Source organism: Psammomys obesus, unplaced genomic scaffold, assembly GCF_907164565.1.
Source record: "Psammomys obesus unplaced genomic scaffold, mPsaObe1.curated_primary_1811, whole genome shotgun sequence".
Taxonomy (NCBI): domain Eukaryota; kingdom Metazoa; phylum Chordata; class Mammalia; order Rodentia; family Muridae; genus Psammomys; species Psammomys obesus.
This window is the reverse complement of record NW_026593196.1, coordinates 1-21,504: the sequence shown is the minus strand read 5'-3', so window position 1 is coordinate 21,504 and position 21,504 is coordinate 1. Positions and strand designations below refer to the sequence as shown.

General features: G+C 43.9%; 1 protein-coding gene across 1 annotated transcript in view; it reads left to right on the top strand.

Moving 5' to 3' along the window:
• The window catches only part of LOC129683537 (A-kinase anchor protein 2), a gene marked incomplete at its 3' end in the record, with an annotated part of 29,668 nt that extends 8,341 nt beyond the window's left edge, over positions 1-21,327 (top strand). The window contains exons 2-5 of the mRNA XM_055616250.1: positions 11,285-11,463; positions 15,193-15,231; positions 18,003-18,124; positions 21,162-21,327. Coding sequence (XP_055472225.1) covers positions 11,285-11,463; positions 15,193-15,231; positions 18,003-18,124; positions 21,162-21,327 — 506 coding nt within the window. The remainder of the gene's footprint in view (positions 1-11,284; positions 11,464-15,192; positions 15,232-18,002; positions 18,125-21,161) is intronic.
• Between the last annotated feature and the right edge of the window lie 177 nt (positions 21,328-21,504).

Sequence of the window (21,504 nt, the reverse complement as noted above, 5' to 3'; positions counted from 1 at the left end):
ATTACAGTTCTGCATGAATTGACCATTACCTTAATATTAAAATTGTTAACTGCATGGTTAGCTCTTCCTCTTTGTTGTCTTCAAACATCACATTGGAAAATTGTAGACAGAGAGACCTGATGAGTATCAGAACAACACCTATGCAGTGGAATCCCGTGGGACCTCGTGGAGCCCTGTGGAACCCCGTGGCTCACTCTATGTTGAAAGAGCCAGAAAAGGCCGAGCTTCATTGCCCCGCTGGTGGCTGCTGGAAGGAGTCTTCCAGACTTTATGTGGAAGAGGGTTCTCCATCATGAAATATGGCCAGTCCAGCTGGCTGTCTGAGGCAGCATAAGCTTTATGTGGAATGTCCAACAGGCGGTCAGTGTCTACAGCTCTGTTTCCTGAACATTCTTTGCTGATGTAAATCTAATCATGCTACCTGTGACTTAACAAGACCTTAAAGCTGTTTACGATACCAGTTACTTCATTCATATTTTCTCATTTGTTACTTACTTTTCCCGACCCTTTAAGGTAACAGTACACATAATAAGAACACATGAGGCAATATGCACAGCTTTTGCTGACCCATCCAGGGTATCTGTGTTGCCTCCTGGTTGTGCTCACACCTTGTGGGAGGCACTGCCTGGGGTCCTCTTTGCTAGCATGCTTAGCTGCTCCATGCTCTGAGAGTAACTCTTCCCCAGGAGTGAGACTAGGCCGAGTACAAGGAAAGTCCACAGTCTTAATCTTACAAAGAGGAAGTAAATCAAAAGGCCTAATTCTTGCAAGATCCCTGATGAGAAATGTGAGCTAATCAAAGCCAGCTTGGGAGCAGGATGTCCCGACTGTTGGAGCCTGGACAGGATATGACCTCGACTCTTACTAGTCTTGTGTACTTCCCAAGGAGATTGGCATTTCAGATGCATTTGATCTTTCTGAATAAGCCTCTACCAAGGGCATGGAAGACTGGCTGGTGGAAGGAAGGAGGCAGGCAGGAGGAAGGAGCAGAGAACATGCTAGTCAGACTATGAGAGCCCCAAAGAATCCATCTATATAGAATGCTCTTTGGCTTCTCGAGACCTTGAAGGTAAACAAGGGCGTTTCCCACAAGTTGTATGCCTCTGACATCATCAGGTCTCTTTAACAGTACCAATCTCTTTCTTATTTCCCATTATCCAAATGCGAATTCATATATTATATAAAAGAACCAGTCAAGGAAAACAGATGCTCAAAGGTGTCAGTACCTTCTCTGGAGCCACATGTGAAATTCAGTTCCTTGCTGGTTGTGCGAGTAGTTCATCTCTCCTCTATAAACCTGTTTCCTCACCAGTAAAAATGGGAATAATACAGTAACAACATTACCAAAAATTAAGGCAGAGTCTGGTACATAAAAGGCTCCCAAGAAGAGTTGTTACCGATTTGGATACGTTGCTTAGAGGTGAGGAGATGTTACTCTCTCAGACCACCAGGGTTCAGTTCCCAGCACTTACACATTGGATCACAGCCATACAACTTTAAGTCCCGGGGATCCAAAACTCATTTCTGATCTCTGCAGTTACTGGGCATGCATGTGCTATTCATAAACGTACGCAGGCAAAACTCACACACATAAAACAAGTAAATCTTTGAAAAAAATTATATATATATATATACTGGTTTTTGAACACAGGGTTTCTCTTTGTACCTTGGCTATCCTGGTCTTTGCAGACCAGGGGCTGGCCTTGAACTCAGAGATCCGCCTGCCTCTGCCTCCGAGTGCTGGAAATACAGGTGTGGCACCATGCCCCATTCTTCAAAAATATTTTTAAGGTTTATTCGTATTGATTTATGGTTGCTTTTAGGCTTTAAGAAAAGGCCTAGAGCTAGGCAGTGGTGTTGGGCACATTTAGTCCCAGCACTTGGGAGGCAGAGGCAAGTGGATTTATTTCTATGAGTTCAAGGCCAACCTGGTCTACAGAGTGAGTTCCAGGACATGCCAGGGCTACACAGAGAAACCCTGTCTCAAAAAACCAAAAGAAAAAAGAAAAGACCCTGAGAGCCCAGCCGAGCCATGGATGTTGTTCACAGTGACAATGAACTTGAGATAAAATGTGAACATGCTTTTTAAAGTAACTTTCATTTCTAGTAGAGAATTTTCTTAGAATTAAGGCTTCCCTTATAAAACCTGATTTCAGGAAGGGGTTTTCAATAGCTATGTCAAAAGCCAAAGAGTGACAGGGTCCATGCTAAAATGTACCCAGTGACAACAGACTTACAGATACTACCATAAAATATTCCTTACCAGAAGTCTGCCATTTGGGCAAAAATGTGTTCAGCAGAAAGATCTTAGTGAGTGAATCGCTATTCATCATGATTTCATCCTTGCTGTTTTTATTTTTGTTTTTCTTTTGTGTAGTAATGAGGATGTAACCTAGGACTTTGTGCATTCTGGGAAGGGTTACTTTCACTGAGCTACCTCCTCTCATTATTCCTATCTGAATTAGCTTTCATCTCTATATTTTCTTCCTTCCTTCTTTTCTTTCTAGCTTTCTTTCTTTGTTTGTTTTTGTTTTTGAAACAGGGTTTCTCTGTGTAGCCCTGGCTGTTCCAGAACTCACTCTGTAGACCAGGCTGGCCTAGAGTCAGAGATCCTCTTGCCTCTGTCTCCCGAGTGTTGGGACTATGGGCGTGCACCATCACTGCTTGTCTTCATCTCTATTTCTAATCTCATCTTAAACCAAGCATCTTCTTCAGAGAAATAGAGCTCCTCCCTCCTAGGGTTTCACCTCCTTCCAGTAAGGCCTACAGGCTAGCCCCAGCCTCAGCATTGCATAACCTCCAGCCCCGGCATACCTTGAACCAACCATACTTGACAGTTCTTCAGACTTACTCCATCTTCAAGGGCGTTTCTTATTCCTGACTATGTTTACCATCATCCCATTCTCCCATCCGGGGACCTTCAGAGGAAGAGATGAAAGAGGGAAGATGTGCTCATGATATGGGAGTCACAGCTGCACGAGCCCATGTCCTGGGGGTGGGAGGGAGGTGCTGCTGATAAGCAGGTCTCTCTCATTCACCAAGAAGAAAGGAAGTTGAAGCTGTTCCTCTGGGCTCTCTTCTTTCTGGGGACTTGAGTGGCTTTAGATGCTTGCAGGGTCACCCCCAAGCTGTGTGAAGAAAAGAGGCCATTGACAGAGGCACAGGCCAAGGCACGTCATCTGGTGGGTGTTTTTATTCAGTTTGGTTTTTTAAATTCAAGTGGGGATAGCTTTTTCTCTTGAGAAATGTTAGAAACAAAGACTCTTTGAGTTATGACCTCAGACTCCACAGTGTAATAATTGTCCAAATTCAGACTTTTGGTTCACATGCCTGTACAAAAATATCTAAGCTTCTAGAGTGTGTTTCTCAGGCTTTGCGAAAGTTAGGGTTGGCCCTACAGAAGGAAGACTTGAGTTGCCCAGGATGATGGGTTATATCTGAGTACACACAGCCTGCATTCTGTGAGTGGGAGGAACTGAAGATTCTTTTCTCTGTCCCCTGTCAGCACAGCCTACTCAAGGGAAATCCCAAAGCGCAACCAAGCATGGAACTCTTCTCTGGACCAGAAAACGGTTTAACTGTTTCTGGCACATAGATAGAAAACACAGATTCAGATTCCTAGTTGTCTCTGCCCCTCTTCATGGGAGGACAGCATTGGCTAGTTCAAAGGGAAATTCTACTTGCCCTCTCACGTCTGAGCCTGCCTCACCAGACTGGAGCAGTGAGTTTTGGCATTGTTGGCTTCTTGAGTGTGTGACGACTGAGAAAAGATACACAGGCACAGAGATTCAGTGGCCTGGAAAAGTAAGTGAAGGCTAAAGCTAGCAGGCTGTTCCATTTATCTCATTATTATCAACTAATTACATTTAAAATAATTGTTTCCAAGCTGAGTGTGATGGAGCACCTTTGTGATTGTAGCACCTGAGAGGTGGAAACAATAGAATCAGGGGTTCAAGGCTAGCCTGGACTACATAAGACTCTCAAAACAAACAAAAGCATCTGGTTTCTTCTTTATTTTAAAATTTATTTGTGCTGAGGCAGAAGATCACCATGAGTGGCTGAAAATGAGGACATGACTGCTCCAAACTGTGGTTGAGGAGAGGTTTTTTGTTTTGTTTTGTTTTATTTTGTTTGTTTTATTTGTAGATATGAGACCAGAGGCATCTGGAAGCATCCAGACTGAATGTCAGACTGAACTGGGCTGGGGAGCTGGGGATGGGGAGAGTAGTGAGAGAGTAGAAAGGGCAAACAGACCAAGAGAGATCCTGAAAGGAAGCCAGACAGGACCAAGTGAGCTGAGTTACATAAGGAATCAGGCTAGGGAAAAGGAAGCAGAAACTCAGCCCCTGGGAGGGAGAGGGTTAGGGTAGCATTGGAGTGAGAAGTGCTGGGAGGAGCCACAGGTACTGAATGAGACTAGTCCCAGGTTTCATTGATACCTGGCAACATAATCAGAGGTTTTGGGGATCAAGGCTTGGCAATCCTTAGGGAGGCTGTTCTGACGCTATCCCGGTTTGACCCTGGTGTCTTCCTTATTTACCTTCTTCCCCACAGCTAGTGACTGGAGAAGAGGTGCTTGAGTCTAGGCAATTTAGGGATCACACTCAGGGACCTGCATGTGCTAGCGAGCGCTCTGTAGTTGAGCTACACACCCAGACGACCCCCCCCCCTATTTTAATAAATTCTCAATTTGAGATCTTTCTGCCCTCCCTCCCTAGTGCTGGGATTACAAAAATTTAACATCACACCCAACTTAAACACTCTTGTCTTTGTTGTTTAAGTTGTTTAAGAAGTTGTTTATTACAGGGTTTCTCTGTGTAGCCCTGGCTGTCCTGGAATCGCTCTGTAGACCAGACTAGCCTGGAACTCATAGAGATCCGCCTGCCTCTGCCTCACAGGATTAAAGGCGTGTACCACCACCACCCGGGGAAATTAAACACTCTTAAATCTGCTTTTGTGAATTGCTTTTTCTCATTCCTCCTTAAATATTCCTCTAAATTCCAGTGGCCAAAACATGATTAGTAGTGGTTAAAGAATACTCCATCACTAAATGAGAGCAGTATGACTGTTCATCCATAGGCAGATAAGTTGGTTTAAATATGAAACAGAAAATGAGGCAATTGTGCTATATAGCTATACAGCCTTTGTTTAGATGTTGGCTGAACTTGTGTCAAGTCTTTTCTTGGGAGTTGGTTAGGCAGTATACATTAGAGAACCGTATTTCTTGAGACATTTTCCTTGAGATATTAGTAGGAATTCTATGAAAGAGTTCTTCTGGTTAAGCGAATTTGAGCGATCTGCACTGCCACTCATGTATTAGAGGCTACAGCCATATCAACATTGAAACCAGAAGTCTTCTCATGAAGGCTCTCTCACACACCAACACATCATTTAAATTATTTATTACATTTATTATTTGTATATATATACATATACAGTGCATGTATATACTGTCTTAATTAGGTTACAATTGCTGCAGAGAGACACCATGACCATAGTGACTCTACTTCATTGGGGGCTTGCTTACAGTTTCAGAGGTTTCATCTTGGCAGGAGCAGTAGCTGAGAACTACATCCTGATTCACAGGCAGAGAGAAAAACGCTGGGGTGGCATGGGCTGACCTCCCCCCTCCCCCACCCCCAGTGACACATTTCCTCCAACAAGGTCACACCTCTTAACTTTCTAATTCTTTCCAATAGTGCTACTCCCTGGTATGAGCCTATGGGTGCAATTTTTATTCAAACTACCACATACACGCCTATTTTCTGTATGTGGGTATGTACCGGTGTGGGTGTGTGCCTGCCATGATGCACAGGTGGAGGTCAGGGAGCAATTTGCAGGAGTCAGTTATCTCCTTACACTATATGTATCCCAGATGTTGAACTCAGGTCCTTAGGTTTGGCAGTAAATACCTTTCCCTTCTAAGCCATCTCGCTGGCCCCCACATATTTTTTTTTTAACTTAGTGTTTGATGAGTTTGTTTGTGCAATCCTGTTGACTTATTTTAACACTGAAGATTAGTTCATACCGTCAAGATAATAGGAATCAGCCCAGCCATGTGAAGCTGCCTGCCCTCAATTATCTTCAAAATATGAGATACAAATTTTCTCCATTATTTCAGACAAGATTATGTTTATGAAATCAGTTGAAAAATGTTTCCTTTTCTCCACTCAGAGCCGCAGACTGATTTTGTCCTCTTGGCTTCTTTGTGAGAGTTGCAGAGGTCACACTGTACCTGCCCTGTGCTCTGTAAACGTCAGCCCCAGCCTTCAGCCTCAACCAACACAGGCCCACCCTGATCTCTGCTTGGCCTGGTCTGCTCTTGTTTCCCAGGGACTCAGATCCTTCAGGAGGACCGTTCTGTGAGAGACGGCCCAGTCCAGGGGGAGTCCGGATGACAGAATGCTAATAATTGAACAGGGAGACCATTTTCAGGTGATATCAGGTATTTGCTCATTCGCCAGGTGACTAGAAAAATTCAAGAGCGAAGTTTGTTGGGCCAACCTGGGATGAAAGCTGGGGATCCTGTCATAGTGAGATGCACACAACGCTCAGGATACCTCACAGTTTGGGGATTCTTCTGGGGTTCGTCTCCTAGGTCACAGAGCTTGTAGGACCCTCCTGAGGCCCTAGACTAATGTGACTGACTATGCCGGTGTGTACATAGACCACATGTATTATTTCACTCTTTTAATGGCCTCGTGAGCTGTGTGGTGCTGTTGGAGAAATATTACAATTTTCTCATCTACCTATGAGAAACTTTTGACTCTGAACTCAGGACCCTGAGTCAGGGGCTGAGTAGCCCCTCTTCAGCTTTTCAGTGGCTTTTGTGACTCCTAAGGTGGGACATGGAATTCTAAGGTATGACTTGAACCATACCACGGGGAGGATGCTTGGCAGACCCAGAAAAGAAAACTGACCAAGTTTGCCTCCTGTGAAAATGCCAACAAGACTGATGGCCAGAAGTTTGTGGATGAGACACAGTTTCTCCTTTGTCTCAGGACTGTCCTTTGTGACAGTCCTTGTGACAGTCCTTCCTTGGACTTGGATATCTGAAGTCTTTTCTGAAAATTACCTTTTGGAGGCTGCTTCTCCATCCCTGTTAAGCCTTGCTTCCATCGACCTCTAGTGACTATTGTTGGTATTACTTCCTGCTCCAGCTGGACTATAGAATAAGCAGGCAATGTCTTTTCTAATGGCTGCCTGGTTGGGAGCTTTCTCATTCCATCATATTGGAATTAGCCATAATTCCAAACTAACTCTGACCATTGTTCTCAAATACAATCCTGGCTAGAGTTAGCATCTGGGCTTTCATGACCTGAGCTGTAATTATCAACTCAGTCTAACCATCCATCCACTCATCCATGTAAGAATTAAATTACATGAGGGCTGTGAAAGACATCCTATGAGAACATTCTCAGTATATTACTACTGATCTACAGAGTCTGATCCAGTAGTCTATGGCCCCAGAATCCGTTGTTTGTTTGCTTGCTTTTGAAACAGAATCTCACTCTGGAACTTACTGTGTAGCACAGGCTGCTTTGAATTCAGGACTACTCACTGCCTCTGAGTCCAAGTGTTGACATCCAAACATTTGACCTCTTTCTTGGGCTTCTTTGGCAGTGAGGGAGTGTTGGTCCCAGCATACAAGTGTTTTCTAAAGTGGTTATGCAGATTTTACAATAGATTTATTGGCTTATTAATAATACACATTGACTCTTACCTTGTGCCTTATTATGCTGGGATCCCGGAGCTAGGACAGGTGGAACTCCACTGTGATAGACTCTGCACTGAAATGAATTAAAAGGATTTGCAGAGGATTGGAATAATGTGTGCCTTCCTGTGACCTTACAGTTTATTTCAGATGACAGGCACTTCAGTGGCCAGATATAATACAGGGCACTGTGAGAAAATGGCTTTCACAGAACTGTAAATAAAAGTCTTGTCTGGCAAAGACATCAGTGTGAAAAACAGAAGTTAAACGTATGTTGCTTACTCCGCTTCCTAGATATTTACTGTTGGAAGAGGGGTTGATGGAAGACGATGGGGGCATTTGGGAGGCCAGTGACAGTCATCAGCCTGGCAATGTATGAAACCTATTTCTGGCTTTATGGATTTGCACAAATAGTATGTAGAATACCAAAGGAATTACATATTCTCGCCTCATAGTTGTGTCGTTTCTGCAGATTCTAGGCAAATAACAGCTGCAGTCATTGGATGCTTTCTGTTTTGAATATTACCTTTTACCAATGCTAACTTAGTCTTCATAGCATCTATATAATATTAGCAGTAAGTAACAAGACCAGAGCTATTTGGCGGATAACTAGTGGGTCCAAACTCCATCACACTGGCTTTTGCACTCTGGAGTCTAGATCATGCATGCTTCTATACCATTTCTTGAGTTTTCAGTTAAACAGACTGCTGCGAGTTTGGGGATGTGCCCAGCTGAACACTTGCCTGGCACACCCGAGCCCAGGTTTGATCCCCAGTACTATCTAAAGGTAGGTGTGGTGACATATGCCTATAATGCCAGCATTCAAGAGGACTGTAAGATCAAGATTGTCCTTAGCTACAAGTTGAGTTTAAGGCCAGGATAGGGCTCCAGGGGACCCTGTTTTAATTTTTTCCCCCTTAAGATTGAGTCTCCCTATGTAGATCTGGCTGTCCTGTAACTCTCTCTGTAGACCAGGCTGGCCTCGAACTCACAGAGATCTGCCACATCTGCCTCTACCTCTCAAGTGCTGGGATTAAAGCTGTGTGCCACGACCACCCAGTTGAAAAACTTTGTTCTTGAATTAAAAACTAAGTAGTAAGTTTTAGAGGTGTATACTAAGTACTCAGGGCTGAAATTATTTAAGTCTAAAATTAGTATTTAAAATTCAGCAAGTCTTCAGATGAAAAGATGCTAGTAAAATCTTGGTAAATGTAAAGGTGATTTTGTGACATGTGTGTGGTCACTGTAGTCTTACCTGATTTCCATAATGTAAAAGCAAAAACTATAGCTAATGAATTTGAAGACTTTGAAATATTATCTTACTGTTCATATACAAAGACTTTATCTGGCTTATGCAGATAACAGTAATGAGGTTCAGTAAGTTATTACTGCAGTTGTAGCTATGATAAGAGAGCTTATTTCTGTATGCAAATAGCCTCTGTCCACCTATTCCTCAAATGTGATTCATGCCCCAAGTCTTTCCTTCACCCCTTAAAATCAATACAATGAATTATAAGGAGTCAAGAGACCGCTCCTTCCAAATGCTCATTTTTACAAACATGGAAATTAAGTCGGAGAGAATCTGATTAATGTGGTTAATGTGGATCTTTTGAAGGTATCTTGTCCCCAACTATGGAGAGGTCCAGGATGAGCAAGAGTTAAAAACCTGAGCTTTCTGGGCTGCATGATCTAGGAGCCCTCAGAAGGAGTTTGTGTGGGTTAAAGGCTACAGCTCCTGGCCTCCTGCCTCCCAGGAACTCTTGACCTAAGCCTCCCCATGTGGCAGGCATCACCCTAGACATCTGTGACGTGAGATGAAGAAAAGATGAAGGAATTAGGATTTTTACCCTGACTTTTGAATACAAATAGACCCATTTATTTGGTGTTTGCAGAACTTAGCGATGTCATCTACAAAGGACATCGTAAGAAAGCTGTTCACTCTTGCACTCTGTGGTGCTGATCTCCATCTGTGCATGCCTTAATGATAGGAGGTGAAGGGGAGGCCCTCTCACCTGTAAGAAGTGGGTTTCTAGGGCCTGAGGAGCTCAGTTGGGGGGGGGAGTGCTTGCTTGGGCTCAGTCACCAGCACTGCATAAGCTGGGCGTGTGGCTATGCCTGTAATCCCTTCCTCCCTCCCAGTCTGGGCTATATAATGAACTCAAGGCCATCCTTGACAACATGAGATAATATTGTTTTGTTTTGTTTTTGGAGACAGGGTTTTTCTGTGTAGCCCTAGCCGTCCTGGAACTTACTCTGTAGACCAGGCTAGTCTTGATCCGCCTGTCCCTGGCTCCCAAATGCTGGGATTAAAGGCTTGCACCACCACTGCCCTAGATAGTATCTCAGCTGGGTGTGGTGGTACAGGCCTCTAATGCCATCATTTTGGAACAGAGACAGGCAGATCCTTTGAATTCGAGGCCAGCCTGGTCTATAGAGTGAGTTGTAGGACAGTCAAGGCTCTGCAGAGAAACCCTGCCTCAAAAAACCCAAAGCCAAAAATGAAAACAACAACAAAACCAAAATGAGTCTTCAAGAAGCCAACTCCTCTGATGGCCTACTATTGTCATGTGATAGAACACATGTCCCCTGGACATTTGGAGCCAGTGCCTGTCTGTCTGACTTAGGTTTGAAGGATGCTTGATGGTTTTAGAGAATATGTCTAAAGGCTGCATACCACTGCTTGATTAACCACTACTCTAATCTCCTCATCCAACAACTCCTGAGGGGCAATCTCAGGAGCTGAAATCTTACCTTTCCTACTCTGTTGCCATTCATTTAAATAGTCTGGGGGTGTCTTTGGGTCTTTTAGCAGGTAAGGTAAATTTAAAAGGCTGGCCAATTAAGACTGGTATCTCCTGTGAAGCTGGAGTCTCATTCCCATTCAAAGACTTTGTGATCCCAGGGCAGGTCAGCTACTAATTAGTTACATCTGATGAAGAGGGCAGAGGATGCCGGGAGTGCTGGGGACCATATTTGGCTCCAGTGCCTCTATAGAATCTCAGCCTCTGGGCCTGGAGAGATGGCTCAGAGGTTAAGAGCACTGGCTGCTCTTCCAGAGGTCCAAAGTTCAATTCCCAGCAACCACTTCGTGACTCCTAACCATCTACAATGAGATCTGGTGCCCTCTTCTGGCCTGCAGACAGAACACTGTATATATAATAAACAAATCTTTCTTTAAAAAAAAAAAGAAGAAGAAGAAGGATCTCGGCCTCCTCATTCTAATTCTCCCTGGCTCTGACAGCTTTATGATATGATCTGAAAGAATTTATCTCCAGAGCCCTGGAGCTAATGTCCTGTCTGTTATCTCTCTGACATGTTGCAAAGTGTCTGCCAGACCATTTAAGTTAACTGACTCTTTAGCTCCGGTGTCCCTGAGCTGTACATTGAATGGGTTTGCACTTTCTTCTTGTAATGAAATGCCTTGCCTTAACTGTGACTCTACCCTGTCCCGCTCTCTTGATTTGGCAAGTGTGTGCGCGCAAGCCAGTTTTTTTTTTTCCCTCTTTCTAAAAAAGCAGTGCTTGCTGAGCAGATGAGCTTAGAAAGGGTGTTCTCTTCATGTTGTTTCAGGGAAAATAGAGAAAGTCAAACCTCCTCCATCCCCCACAACTGAAGGTCTCAGCTTGCAGCCTGACTTAGCCCCTGAAGAGGCTGCCGGAACCCAGCGGCCCAAGAACCTGATGCAGACCCTCATGGAAGACTATGAGACACACAAATCTAAAAGGCGGGAGAGAATGGATGATAGTAGTGTAAGTTTTTCCTCCTTTCCTTTCTCTTTTCTGAGGGTGACCATCCGTGTGGCATGCTTGTGTCTTCGTCCAGAGCTGGATGTGAGTGCATTTGTCTGGTTTTCTTGCATCATTGGATCTGAAACCTATTTTCAAATGAGTGGTTTAACGTGCCTTGTTTGTATCTCAAAAATATCTATCATCAAGAGCTGGTTGTTTGGTGTCTAAGTCAGGCTTGAGGTAATAGGCAAGGCTGGTACACGAGATGGTGGGTACGGAGGAAGACAATGTGTCTGGGCGACACAGTAAAAAGGAGCGCACACCCTCGGGAAGGGAGCACTCCCCTCCCCCGGGTAGGGAGCACCCCCAGGCTTCAAAATCTGGGTTGTGATCAATCCTGTGTATGTTGCACACTGCTCAAGACACTGATTATGTCTGGAGCTCTTTGTGTGCGTAGTTGGACAAGGAAGAGGCTCCTCTGCCTTTGACCCTCCCAGGGATGTACACGATGGTCGTGTGCACTCTGAAGGAAGTTATCTGCTCTGTGGTTTCCTTGTCTAGTAAGGGACTTAAGAGGTGTTCTGAATGGTCCCCACAAGCCTGGGGGTAGCCCCAGGTTTCATGCAAGCACCCTAGAGTCTCTGGTATCAGTCTTTTATCTTTCACCAAAGTAAACCCATCCATCCCCCCCCCCTTACAGTGAGGTCACAAGTAGCTTGGATTGATAAACCACCTAGTTTCTGCCTGTTGTTCCTGTGTGTTTATGAATAGCATCCCCTTTCAGTCTTCAGAGCGGCATAGTTTGGGTAAATTATGCGGTCATCCTCAACTTGAATGCTCTGTGGTTCACAGTAGGAAGTCCCTGCCAACCCAATGCCTTTCATGTCCTGGCTGGATAATCCCAAGTTCAAAAGTTTCTGGGATGGATGCCAGATGCTGAAGGCTCCTTTCCAATTATAGTGATAAAGAAAAGATGAAAACACACACATCCCTCTTCTTAATCATGGAGAAACTCTCACTTAGCTACCCTATGAGGCCAAGGGCCTTCTCTGTGGATGGCGCCCTGTCCTGGGTAGCTGGTGGGTTTCACGCCAGCCGCAGCTTACTATCAGCTAGGTCATGTTAGCAACCACAATTGGGTGCAGAGTCCCTCTAGGTGTTTTTAGTTGCAATCTAAAGTACAGTCTTAGAAGCATACAGCTTCTTTCCCCCCACCCATGACTCAATAGTATACATCGACAGCTTTGCTGGATGCTAGCCCAAGAGTCATGGGCCATTCAGCCATGGCCTACACAAATGCTTTCTAAGTGCATTCTATGTTTCTTGTGTATGCTTTTGCACTGGAGTGCGGGTATCAAGTGAGGAAAGCACATTCCCAGGCCTCTGATCTCAGCCACTGGGAAGCTGAAGTAGGAGGATAACATGGTCAAGGTCTGCGTGGGACATAGTGGAAAGGGAGACTCATGTTATAGTCAGAAAACTAGACCTCTACTTCAGGCACATTCTGACACTCAAGCACCCACCTAAGGAACACCAAGCAGGCCCAGTTTTCTCTTGGAATGAATGAAGCTGTCTGGAGTAAGCATTCTTCTAAGTGCTAATGGCCTCCTGTCTCTATTTTATCCAAGCAAACAAAAATGTTGGCTAAGAAAGAAACCTGCTAGTAAATCAATTTATTTTTATTATTAGTTGAAGGCTGGCTGTTTTGAACTTTCCTGGCATTCCAATAGAACAAAAGCTGTCAATTGTTAAAGAGTTTTAGGGATAGGGCAAAATCCAATCCCATATACCCCCACCTGTCCTCTTCTAATAGAGACCCAAATCTCAAAAAACCATTGCTTCTTGAGAGATTATATGGGCATCAGCCAGAACTGATTTCCAAACCACCCACTAGCCTGTCTCCCAGGCCTTCTAGTGTAGGGTGCCTTTCTACACCTCTGTGTAGAGAAAAATAAGTTTCATTTTCCCCCAGTGATCCCTAACCCCATCTCCCATTTTTTTTTCTTTTCTCTTATACCGTAATGATAATAACGAGGGGGTGGGTTGCTTCATGGTGGTTATGTAGCTGGTTCCCCTGTCCCTAGATGCCAAAGGTGATTCTGTTGAGGGTGGAGCAATTCTACCCTCCTAGCCTGTTCACACACGTTGTTCTTAGGGTGACATGTGGCCTCTTGGATTTTCTGCCCTCTAAAAGCCTCCTATGGCTTATGCTGGCACCTTCAGTTGTCAACTGGCATCACACTTGATGGAATTTTTGTATGCTCTTTTGAAGACTTAAAGCCACCCCTGAAACCATATCAGAGCAAAGATGATCTTGAAACCCTATCCGCAGCTTAGGGCCTGCTCCTTCAGTTTCCTCACTTTATGAGAATCAGTGGTGGAGGATTTATCTTAGTTGATAGAGTGCTTACCTAGCCTGATAGAACCCTGCCCCAGCACTGCATAAAGCTGGGCGTGGTGGCATATGCTTGCAATCCCAGTGCTCAGGAAGCAGGAACAAAATCAAATGTTCAGGGTTATCTTCTGTTACCTGGGGAGTTTGAGAATAACTTGGGCTAGAGACCCTGACTTAAAATATAAATTAAAAAAAAAAAAAGTCATATACATGATAGGTTGATCGGCTCTGGGCTGGTAGAATCCTTGCCAGGAATGGGACATGGGAAAGCCACACCTGCCATTGGTGGACTTTATCATGTTTCTGAACTGTCATCTCCTGCTAGAAACAAAGGGCTTGCTTTAGGGCTCAGTTGATGGCAGGTAGAAATTGAAACTCTGAACCCTTTGGGAATATCTATCTGAGAGGCCCCATATGAGTGACAGGAAGTTATCATCGGTGTGGATGACCTCATTTAAAAACAACAACAGCAACAACAACAAACTCAGTGACAAGGAAAAGAACAAAAACTTACTTTTTAAGGGTTCCCACACTTACAACTTGAGCAAACTGCTTCCTGCTTCCTCTAGTAGTCTTCGCCCATCTGGACCAGCTACCTTCTTCTGTGTTATCTCTAGTGAGCATCTCCAGGAACTAAAAGACCATCTTATTTTCTAGGTGCCCACACTAATCCTAAATAGTCATCCCAAGTGATTATCCAAGGACCAACCCAAGCTTGGAATCTTATCCAGACCCATAGGTTCTGATAAGGAGGCTGTGGTCTCCTTCATTAGAGAGTGCCATCCTTAGGGCTGTGTTAGAGAACCTACCGCCTCAAACCTGGTCCTCCCTCTCTCTTCCTCCATTTACTCCTTTTCCTTTCATGTCCTCCTCCCTTTGTTCTATTATTGAGGTCTTACTGCAATGACACAGTAGGGTTCAAGACTGTTTAAGGTTCAGAGAAGCCCACAGGGAAAGAAAAAAGGCTATTTGGTTACAGAAGCCATGAAATCCTGAATGGCCATCAAAGTCCTTGCTGGTGAGCAGCTGGTTAGACAATAGGGGAGAAGAAATCTTGTTAATTCAGGCTGTAGAAAATGAAACATCATCTTGAATTAACAGAGCCTGGCTTATCTGATATTTTTATTAATTAGTAATAGAGTATCTACTTGCCTCAAGAGATACAGACTTTTAAATAAACAAATATCAGATGAAGCAATACTTGGAGAGGTTGTATGCTGGTCACCTCCTCCCTCCCAGCCTCTTTACCTCCTACTCACTTCTGGCATGGTGCCAGTGCCCAGCTGCTGGGGGAGGGGAAGTCTGTGAATGTGTCTCCGCCATGTACTAACCCTGGTCTTTTCCCTCTCTACCAGTACACCTCTAAGTTACTGTCTTGCAAGGTGACTTCCGAGGTACTTTTCAACTTGTCTGTCTGTGTCCTGATGCATGCTTGATCAAGGTGCATGCTGTCTTGGTTTGCTGTCTCCTGTGTTCAATAAGAATGGCAAGAAAAATGCCTTCTCTCCATGTAGCTTTTCTGCCTGGCCTTTCTGAATTGGGGAGCTGATTCCAATGTTGTAGTCCATAGTGAAGACTGCTGTGCTGTGCTGTGCTGTGCTGTGCTGTGCTGTGCTGTGCTGTGCTGTGCTGTGCTGTGCTGTGCTGTGCTGTGCTGTGCTGGCAGTGGGTTTGGAGAAGACCTTGGTCACCTATGGATCTGGAAGACTTTGAACTAGAGGGCAAATATTGGAAGCCTGTGTGGATTCTTTTAGTTTCTTCAGGCACAAGTAACAAATACAGTATGCACTGGTTAGCAAACAGTGCCTCCTACAGGCCAAGCTTGTGATTCTGGCTAGTCCTTTGTTAACCTTAATACCATTCCCAGATAGCTCTGCTCTATGGATTCAGTTAGGCAAATCATTCCAGTCCTTCCCTCCTCTCTCCAATTTTGGGGCCTGTATTTTTGTTTTGGAAGCTCAGCTAGGCAGTGATCTTTCCTCAAACCTCCTCCTTCCCCACACAATTTCCTTTTCTACAGATGCAAATATATGTGCTGTGAGGTGCAACACTAGCTGGGCTCGATGGAGCAGCAGTTAAGAATGCTTGCTGTTCCTGCAGAGGAGCAGCGGGAGTCTGCTTCCAGCACCCACAAACACCTGTAACGTCAGCTCCAGGAATCTGATGCCTTTTTCCTTTTTCTCACCTCTGCAGGCACCTGATGAATGTGAACACACCACACACACACCACACACACACACACACACACGCAAACATGCACACTTAAAAATTTTAAAAACAAGCCAGGCAGTGGTGGCCCATTCATTTAATCCCAGCATTCGAGAAACAAGGCAGGTAGATCTCTGTGAATTCCAGGCTAGCCTGGTCTACATAGAGAATTTCCAGGCAGGCAAGGTTACACAGAGAAACCCTGTCTCTCCCCTACACCAAATTAATTTTTTTAAATGCTGTATACATACATGCATGCATGAATACATACACACATATGCTTGGGATTGAATCCAAGGCTTGACACAGGTCAGGCAAGCACTCTCTATGTAGTTCTAGTGTTATTTTTATTTCTTTTTTTTTTTAAGTTTTTTTTTCAATATCTTTTTTTTTTTTTTTGGTAAGAAAGTATGGCACTTTATATTTTCCTTTCTCTAGTATTGAATTTGTATTTCAAATGAATTATTTTAAACGTACAGAACTGTAGAGAGATCATCCATCCACACAGTTCATAATTTATGGAGAGTCAACTATGCATCAGGCACTGTAGCAGAGCCCAAGAAGGCAGCAGGCCACGTGCTCCTGAAACCATGGAGCCAGCCTGTAGTTTCCCTTGTCTTAGGAAGACAAAATGTACCTCTCTCGCTGTCCCATTCCGATAATTTTGTAGTATTGCTAGACGGTTTTCAAAGAATTTAATGTAGCAAATGCAATTAAAGCCCTCTTGTTACCTCTCCCAGCTCCCATGTTTCTGTTTCTGTCACTCTTTATCTCCTCTGAGGGGTCACATTAATGCAGTGATGTTTTTTTTTCTTTTTGTTGTTGTTGTTTTTTGGGACAGGGTTTCTCTGTGTAGTCTTGGCTGTCCTGGTCTTGCTTTGTAGACCAGGCTGGCCTCAAACTCACAGCGACGCTCCTACTTATGCCTCCTAGAGTGCTGTGCCATTATGCCCAGCTGCAATGATGTTCATTTTTGTGCACGTTATATATATATATATACACACACATATATATATGGAAAACCTTAGGGTTTTTTTTTTTTTTTTGCATGTTTTAAACTTTCTATAAATACAGTCACAATGTGGTATCCTCTTCTTATTCATTGTTTTTATCTATTTATTTTTAAATATTTTTTATTTTCTGTGTGTGATGTTTGGATTGCATGTATGTGCACCATGTGCGTGGAGGACAGAAGAGGACATTGGCCTAGAACTGGAGTTACAGATGGTAATGAGCTGCTCTGTGGGTATTTGGATTCGAACCTGGATCCTCTATAAAAGCAGCCAGTTCTCTGAACCACCGACCCATCTCTCCAGTTCCTCTTCTACTGTTTTCAGATGTGTCCCTGCTCAGCTATGGTTCTAGTATATTCATTCGACTGCTAAGCAGTAGTCTGTTGAATGAATAAATCCTTCTTATTCGCTTTCCTGTAATCGGAAATGTAGATTAAATTGTTTCTGGTGAACTTTTTGGGGGTTTTGTTTTTTTCTTTGTTTTATGATGCTGGGGATTGAACCCAGGTCCTCTTGCATGGCAGGCAAGTACTAATGAACACTACCACACATTTTCTATGGAGCAGTTTTTCTACCTTGGGCATACTTGATCATTTACAACAGCTCTTGCAAGTTGTTCTCCAAGTTGGTTGTGTCACCTCTAGCATCATTTGTATTTTGAACATGAGCCCCATTAGCAAAATAACTATACTTTAAAGCTGTAGGTTTAATCTTGTTGGCTGCTGATGTTCATAAGATTTAAAGTGAATGTTGAGAATATCATGGTATGTCTGACTTTCTAAAGCCTTTTCTGGGCTCAAAGCGCACGTCTCTGGGGCTCTAGTCATAGTTTACTTTCAATTACAAGTACTATGAGCCAGGACTGTTCACATTTACTCACTAGGAGACTGACACATGGGAGGTTAGGCTCCTATGCCTAACCTCTGACTCTGGCTCTCATTTAGGAAGTAGTTCTTGGAGAATCAGGCCCCACTCACATCTCCTCATTGAGTCAGTATGGTTTAGAACAGAGAAACTCTGGACAAGAATATGCAAGGAGGATCAAATTGGGTCCAGTCAATCTCCAGTGAAGGAAAAGCAGGAGGCTCACGTTAGCATGACTATTAAAGGAGTCACCCGCAATTTAGCCCGTTCGTCCTTTGCGTCACAGCCCACATTTGACTGCCACTTTAAAGTCGAACATCTGGCTTGAGATCCCCAAGAATCAGAAGGACAATAGGTTGTAGAGACTGTTTGAAGAGAATTGATAGTTTTTCTTTCACCAGACCTCAAGTTTGAGTTAGTTTGTGAAAACTAGTTGCATACGAGGCTTACTGCTGCTCACGGTGTCCCCCAGCTGTCCAGTAGCCCTGTGGCTTGATGGCCTCAAGCATTGGCTCCACATCTGGAGAGCTGAGTTTAAATCTTGGCTTTTCCTGCTACTGACTGAGAAATTCTGGGCAAGTTACTTAACCTTCCATGCAGTTGTCTCCTGGTGAGTAACTGTGAGCCGTGATGGCATGAATGTTCCCAGAACAGTCCTGGCTCACAGTACTTGTGATTGAAAGTAAACTATGACTAGAGCCCCAGAGACATGTGCTTCCAGCCTGGAAAAGGCTTTAGAAAGTAATGTGCAAGAGCAGAAGTATTAGGAGATCAGAGCTTACTAATGATTTAGGCACACACCCTCACCCACATCTGAATTAACTGTAGAACAAGAAGGGCTCATTCAAACCTTCCCTGAGGGCTTGCCTTTCGATCTTCCCAAGCCTGTTGCAGGATTCCCAAGCTGCCCAAAGACAGCTGAGGTTCCTAGCCTTTCCAATACTGGCTCACTCGTTTTCTCATCTGTCTTAACTGGGGGATTTAGGTTTCATCAGAAATCTAGGATTATGTGAAAAGGACATCCAAATGAGAGAGAATGAGTTATTTGAGCTCTTGATCAATAGATGTTTAAACCCAAGCTATGCTAAATGTTTTTACAATTATAAATATAATTTTCCTGCCTGCTGCACTTTTCATGACTGAATTCTATGAGGAAAGAAACTGTTATACCCCCACATGGAACACTGTGTTTGTGATGTGTTGAAAACCCAGTCAATACTGGTAAGATGAAAAGATAGATGAATTTTACCATGGGTTTCTGAAGACTAGAGAAAGAAAATTTGACTGAGATTTATTGATCATTAAAATGAGACCTAAAGCCAGATGGGGGTATCCACATGTCATTAATCTTAGTATTCTGGGGGTAGAGGTAGATGGATTGTGAGTTTTTGGATAACCTGGGCTACATGACAGGAACAAAACTTGTTTCGAAGAAAAAAGAAAAGAGGGCACTGGAGAGATGGCTCAATGGTTACGATCACTGGCTGCTCTTACCGAGGACCTGGCTTCCGTTCCCAGCAGCCACAATGGTCGGTCTGTAAGTCTAGTCCCAGGGCCATCTAATATCCTCCTCTAGGCTCTGCGGGAATGCAAGCGGTGCAGAAACACTCATGCAGGCAAAACACTCACACACATAAAAATAAGTGACCTTTTAAAGACAGAGAAAAGGGGCAGTAAAAAAGTTTAATAGCAAGACAAAACTATTATTATTATTATTATTATTATTATTATTATTATTATTTTTTTTAAAGACACCCTTTTAGAACCTTGGCTCTATTTTTACACTCTCGAGAATTACTCAGTTTATGTCTATAGGCAAACTTGAGCAATTTACACAACACAGAGTTCCAAAATCCGTCCAAAATCCGTGTTTGTATTCCCCTTCAGCATCTGTAACTCTTTCAGATGATGGCAAGAATTCTTAGAGGACAGCCTTGCACCTTGTCCCTCTATGCTGTGGCTTCTATTATGCCCATTTGACATGGGGATACTGAGGCACTGGAGTTTGTGACGTATGCAGGGTCACACTGTCACAATGATGTCAAACCTAGTTCTCCTTGAGCTAGCTTCAGAGGCCATACTGCCTCCTGAGAAAGTCATGGTGTTAGGACAAGTGCGGTAAGATAAACAAGAGACAAAACTGGAGCGTAGGTAGGGCTCAGGCATTATAATCCATGCAGTTTTATCACTCACTCCCCTGCTACCATATATTGGCCAAAAAACTGTCTAGCTCCCAGGCCTGGCAGCATGCTTTCCTGGATAGTATTTGGCCATGGTGTACACGCTATGCACAGCGCTAGTCGTGACATGGCTGTGGTTCTCAACAATGCATCATTCATACAGAAAAGGTGACTGCATCCCACCTGTCATGTCCATCTGTCCCATGTAGGGAGATGTGGGGAAGACTTCCCAGATGGAAGCATACAGAAGCTCTGGGTAGTTTTTGCATTTGACACAAACCAGAGCAGCATACTGGGATGGACTTCAGTCCCATAGTCTAACCCAGCCTTTGCTTCCACTTGGCATCTTCCTACCTCCCTGGAATTGGCAACATCACTGGCCCTTGCCTCAATCGATCATTATTAAGAGAAGCATAGTGTCCACTGCGGTTCAGAAAAACCAACCAGGACTTTTCTTTGAAGTCAGAAACTGCATCCTAAGTGGACAGCAGAGTGCCTGGTGGCATGCATGAGCTTGCTTTTGTTGCAGTGTCCTGACCGGGAGCCATCCCTGTGTCTTGGCCACTTACGTGCCTTTCATCTGGATTTCATTCTATCCAAGCTAAAACGGGAACAGGTAGCCTGACATCTTCTCCCAGGAGCCCACAAATGGTACTAATGAGGAGCGGGGAGGGAGGTCCCACCTTCACAGGGGTGAGCCTGCTTGTCCTTGATGTTGTCACCCTCAGTTTCTTTTACGTGACCTTGATGCACATATGAGAACGCTGAAGACTTTTTACTGGCTTGAAAGTTACCCCAGTCCCTCACTTCGAGGCCATCTGTGTTTCATTCTGCCATAGTAGATTCATGTGACCTTAATATTTTCCTAGTGTTGTGTGGGTCTGCAGACTTGCTGCATTATCAAATCCACAGTGGCCCATAGTTAAACATTCCTTCCCCACCTTTGGTCATGAGGCAGCTAAGAGAGCTGATAGTTGTGCTGTTCAAAAATGGTAGTTGCTAGCCCCAGGGGACTACTTAAATTTAAATTGTAATGTACTAAAATGTTTCATTTTTCAGTTGTTTGGCTGTATGTACATCAGAGGCCTACTGGCCACATGTGGATGGTGGCACCACTGTGGATGGCACAGATGAACAGTTTCAGTATGTCATAAAGGTCTGTGCTCAACAGGACCAGGAGGCTGATAGAGAGAGCTCCTGTAGAATATTCAGCTCCGGGATACAGGTAGAACTCAGCTGTAGAGTGTTTGTCTAGCATGCTCAATGCTCCAGGTTCGGGTTCCAGCATCACAAACCAAAACCAGAAAAACGTGGGGCAGTCAACTCTAGTTTAAAGAAGCTTGTAAATATGTGACTAATAATAATAATAATAATAATAATAATAATAATAATAATAATAATA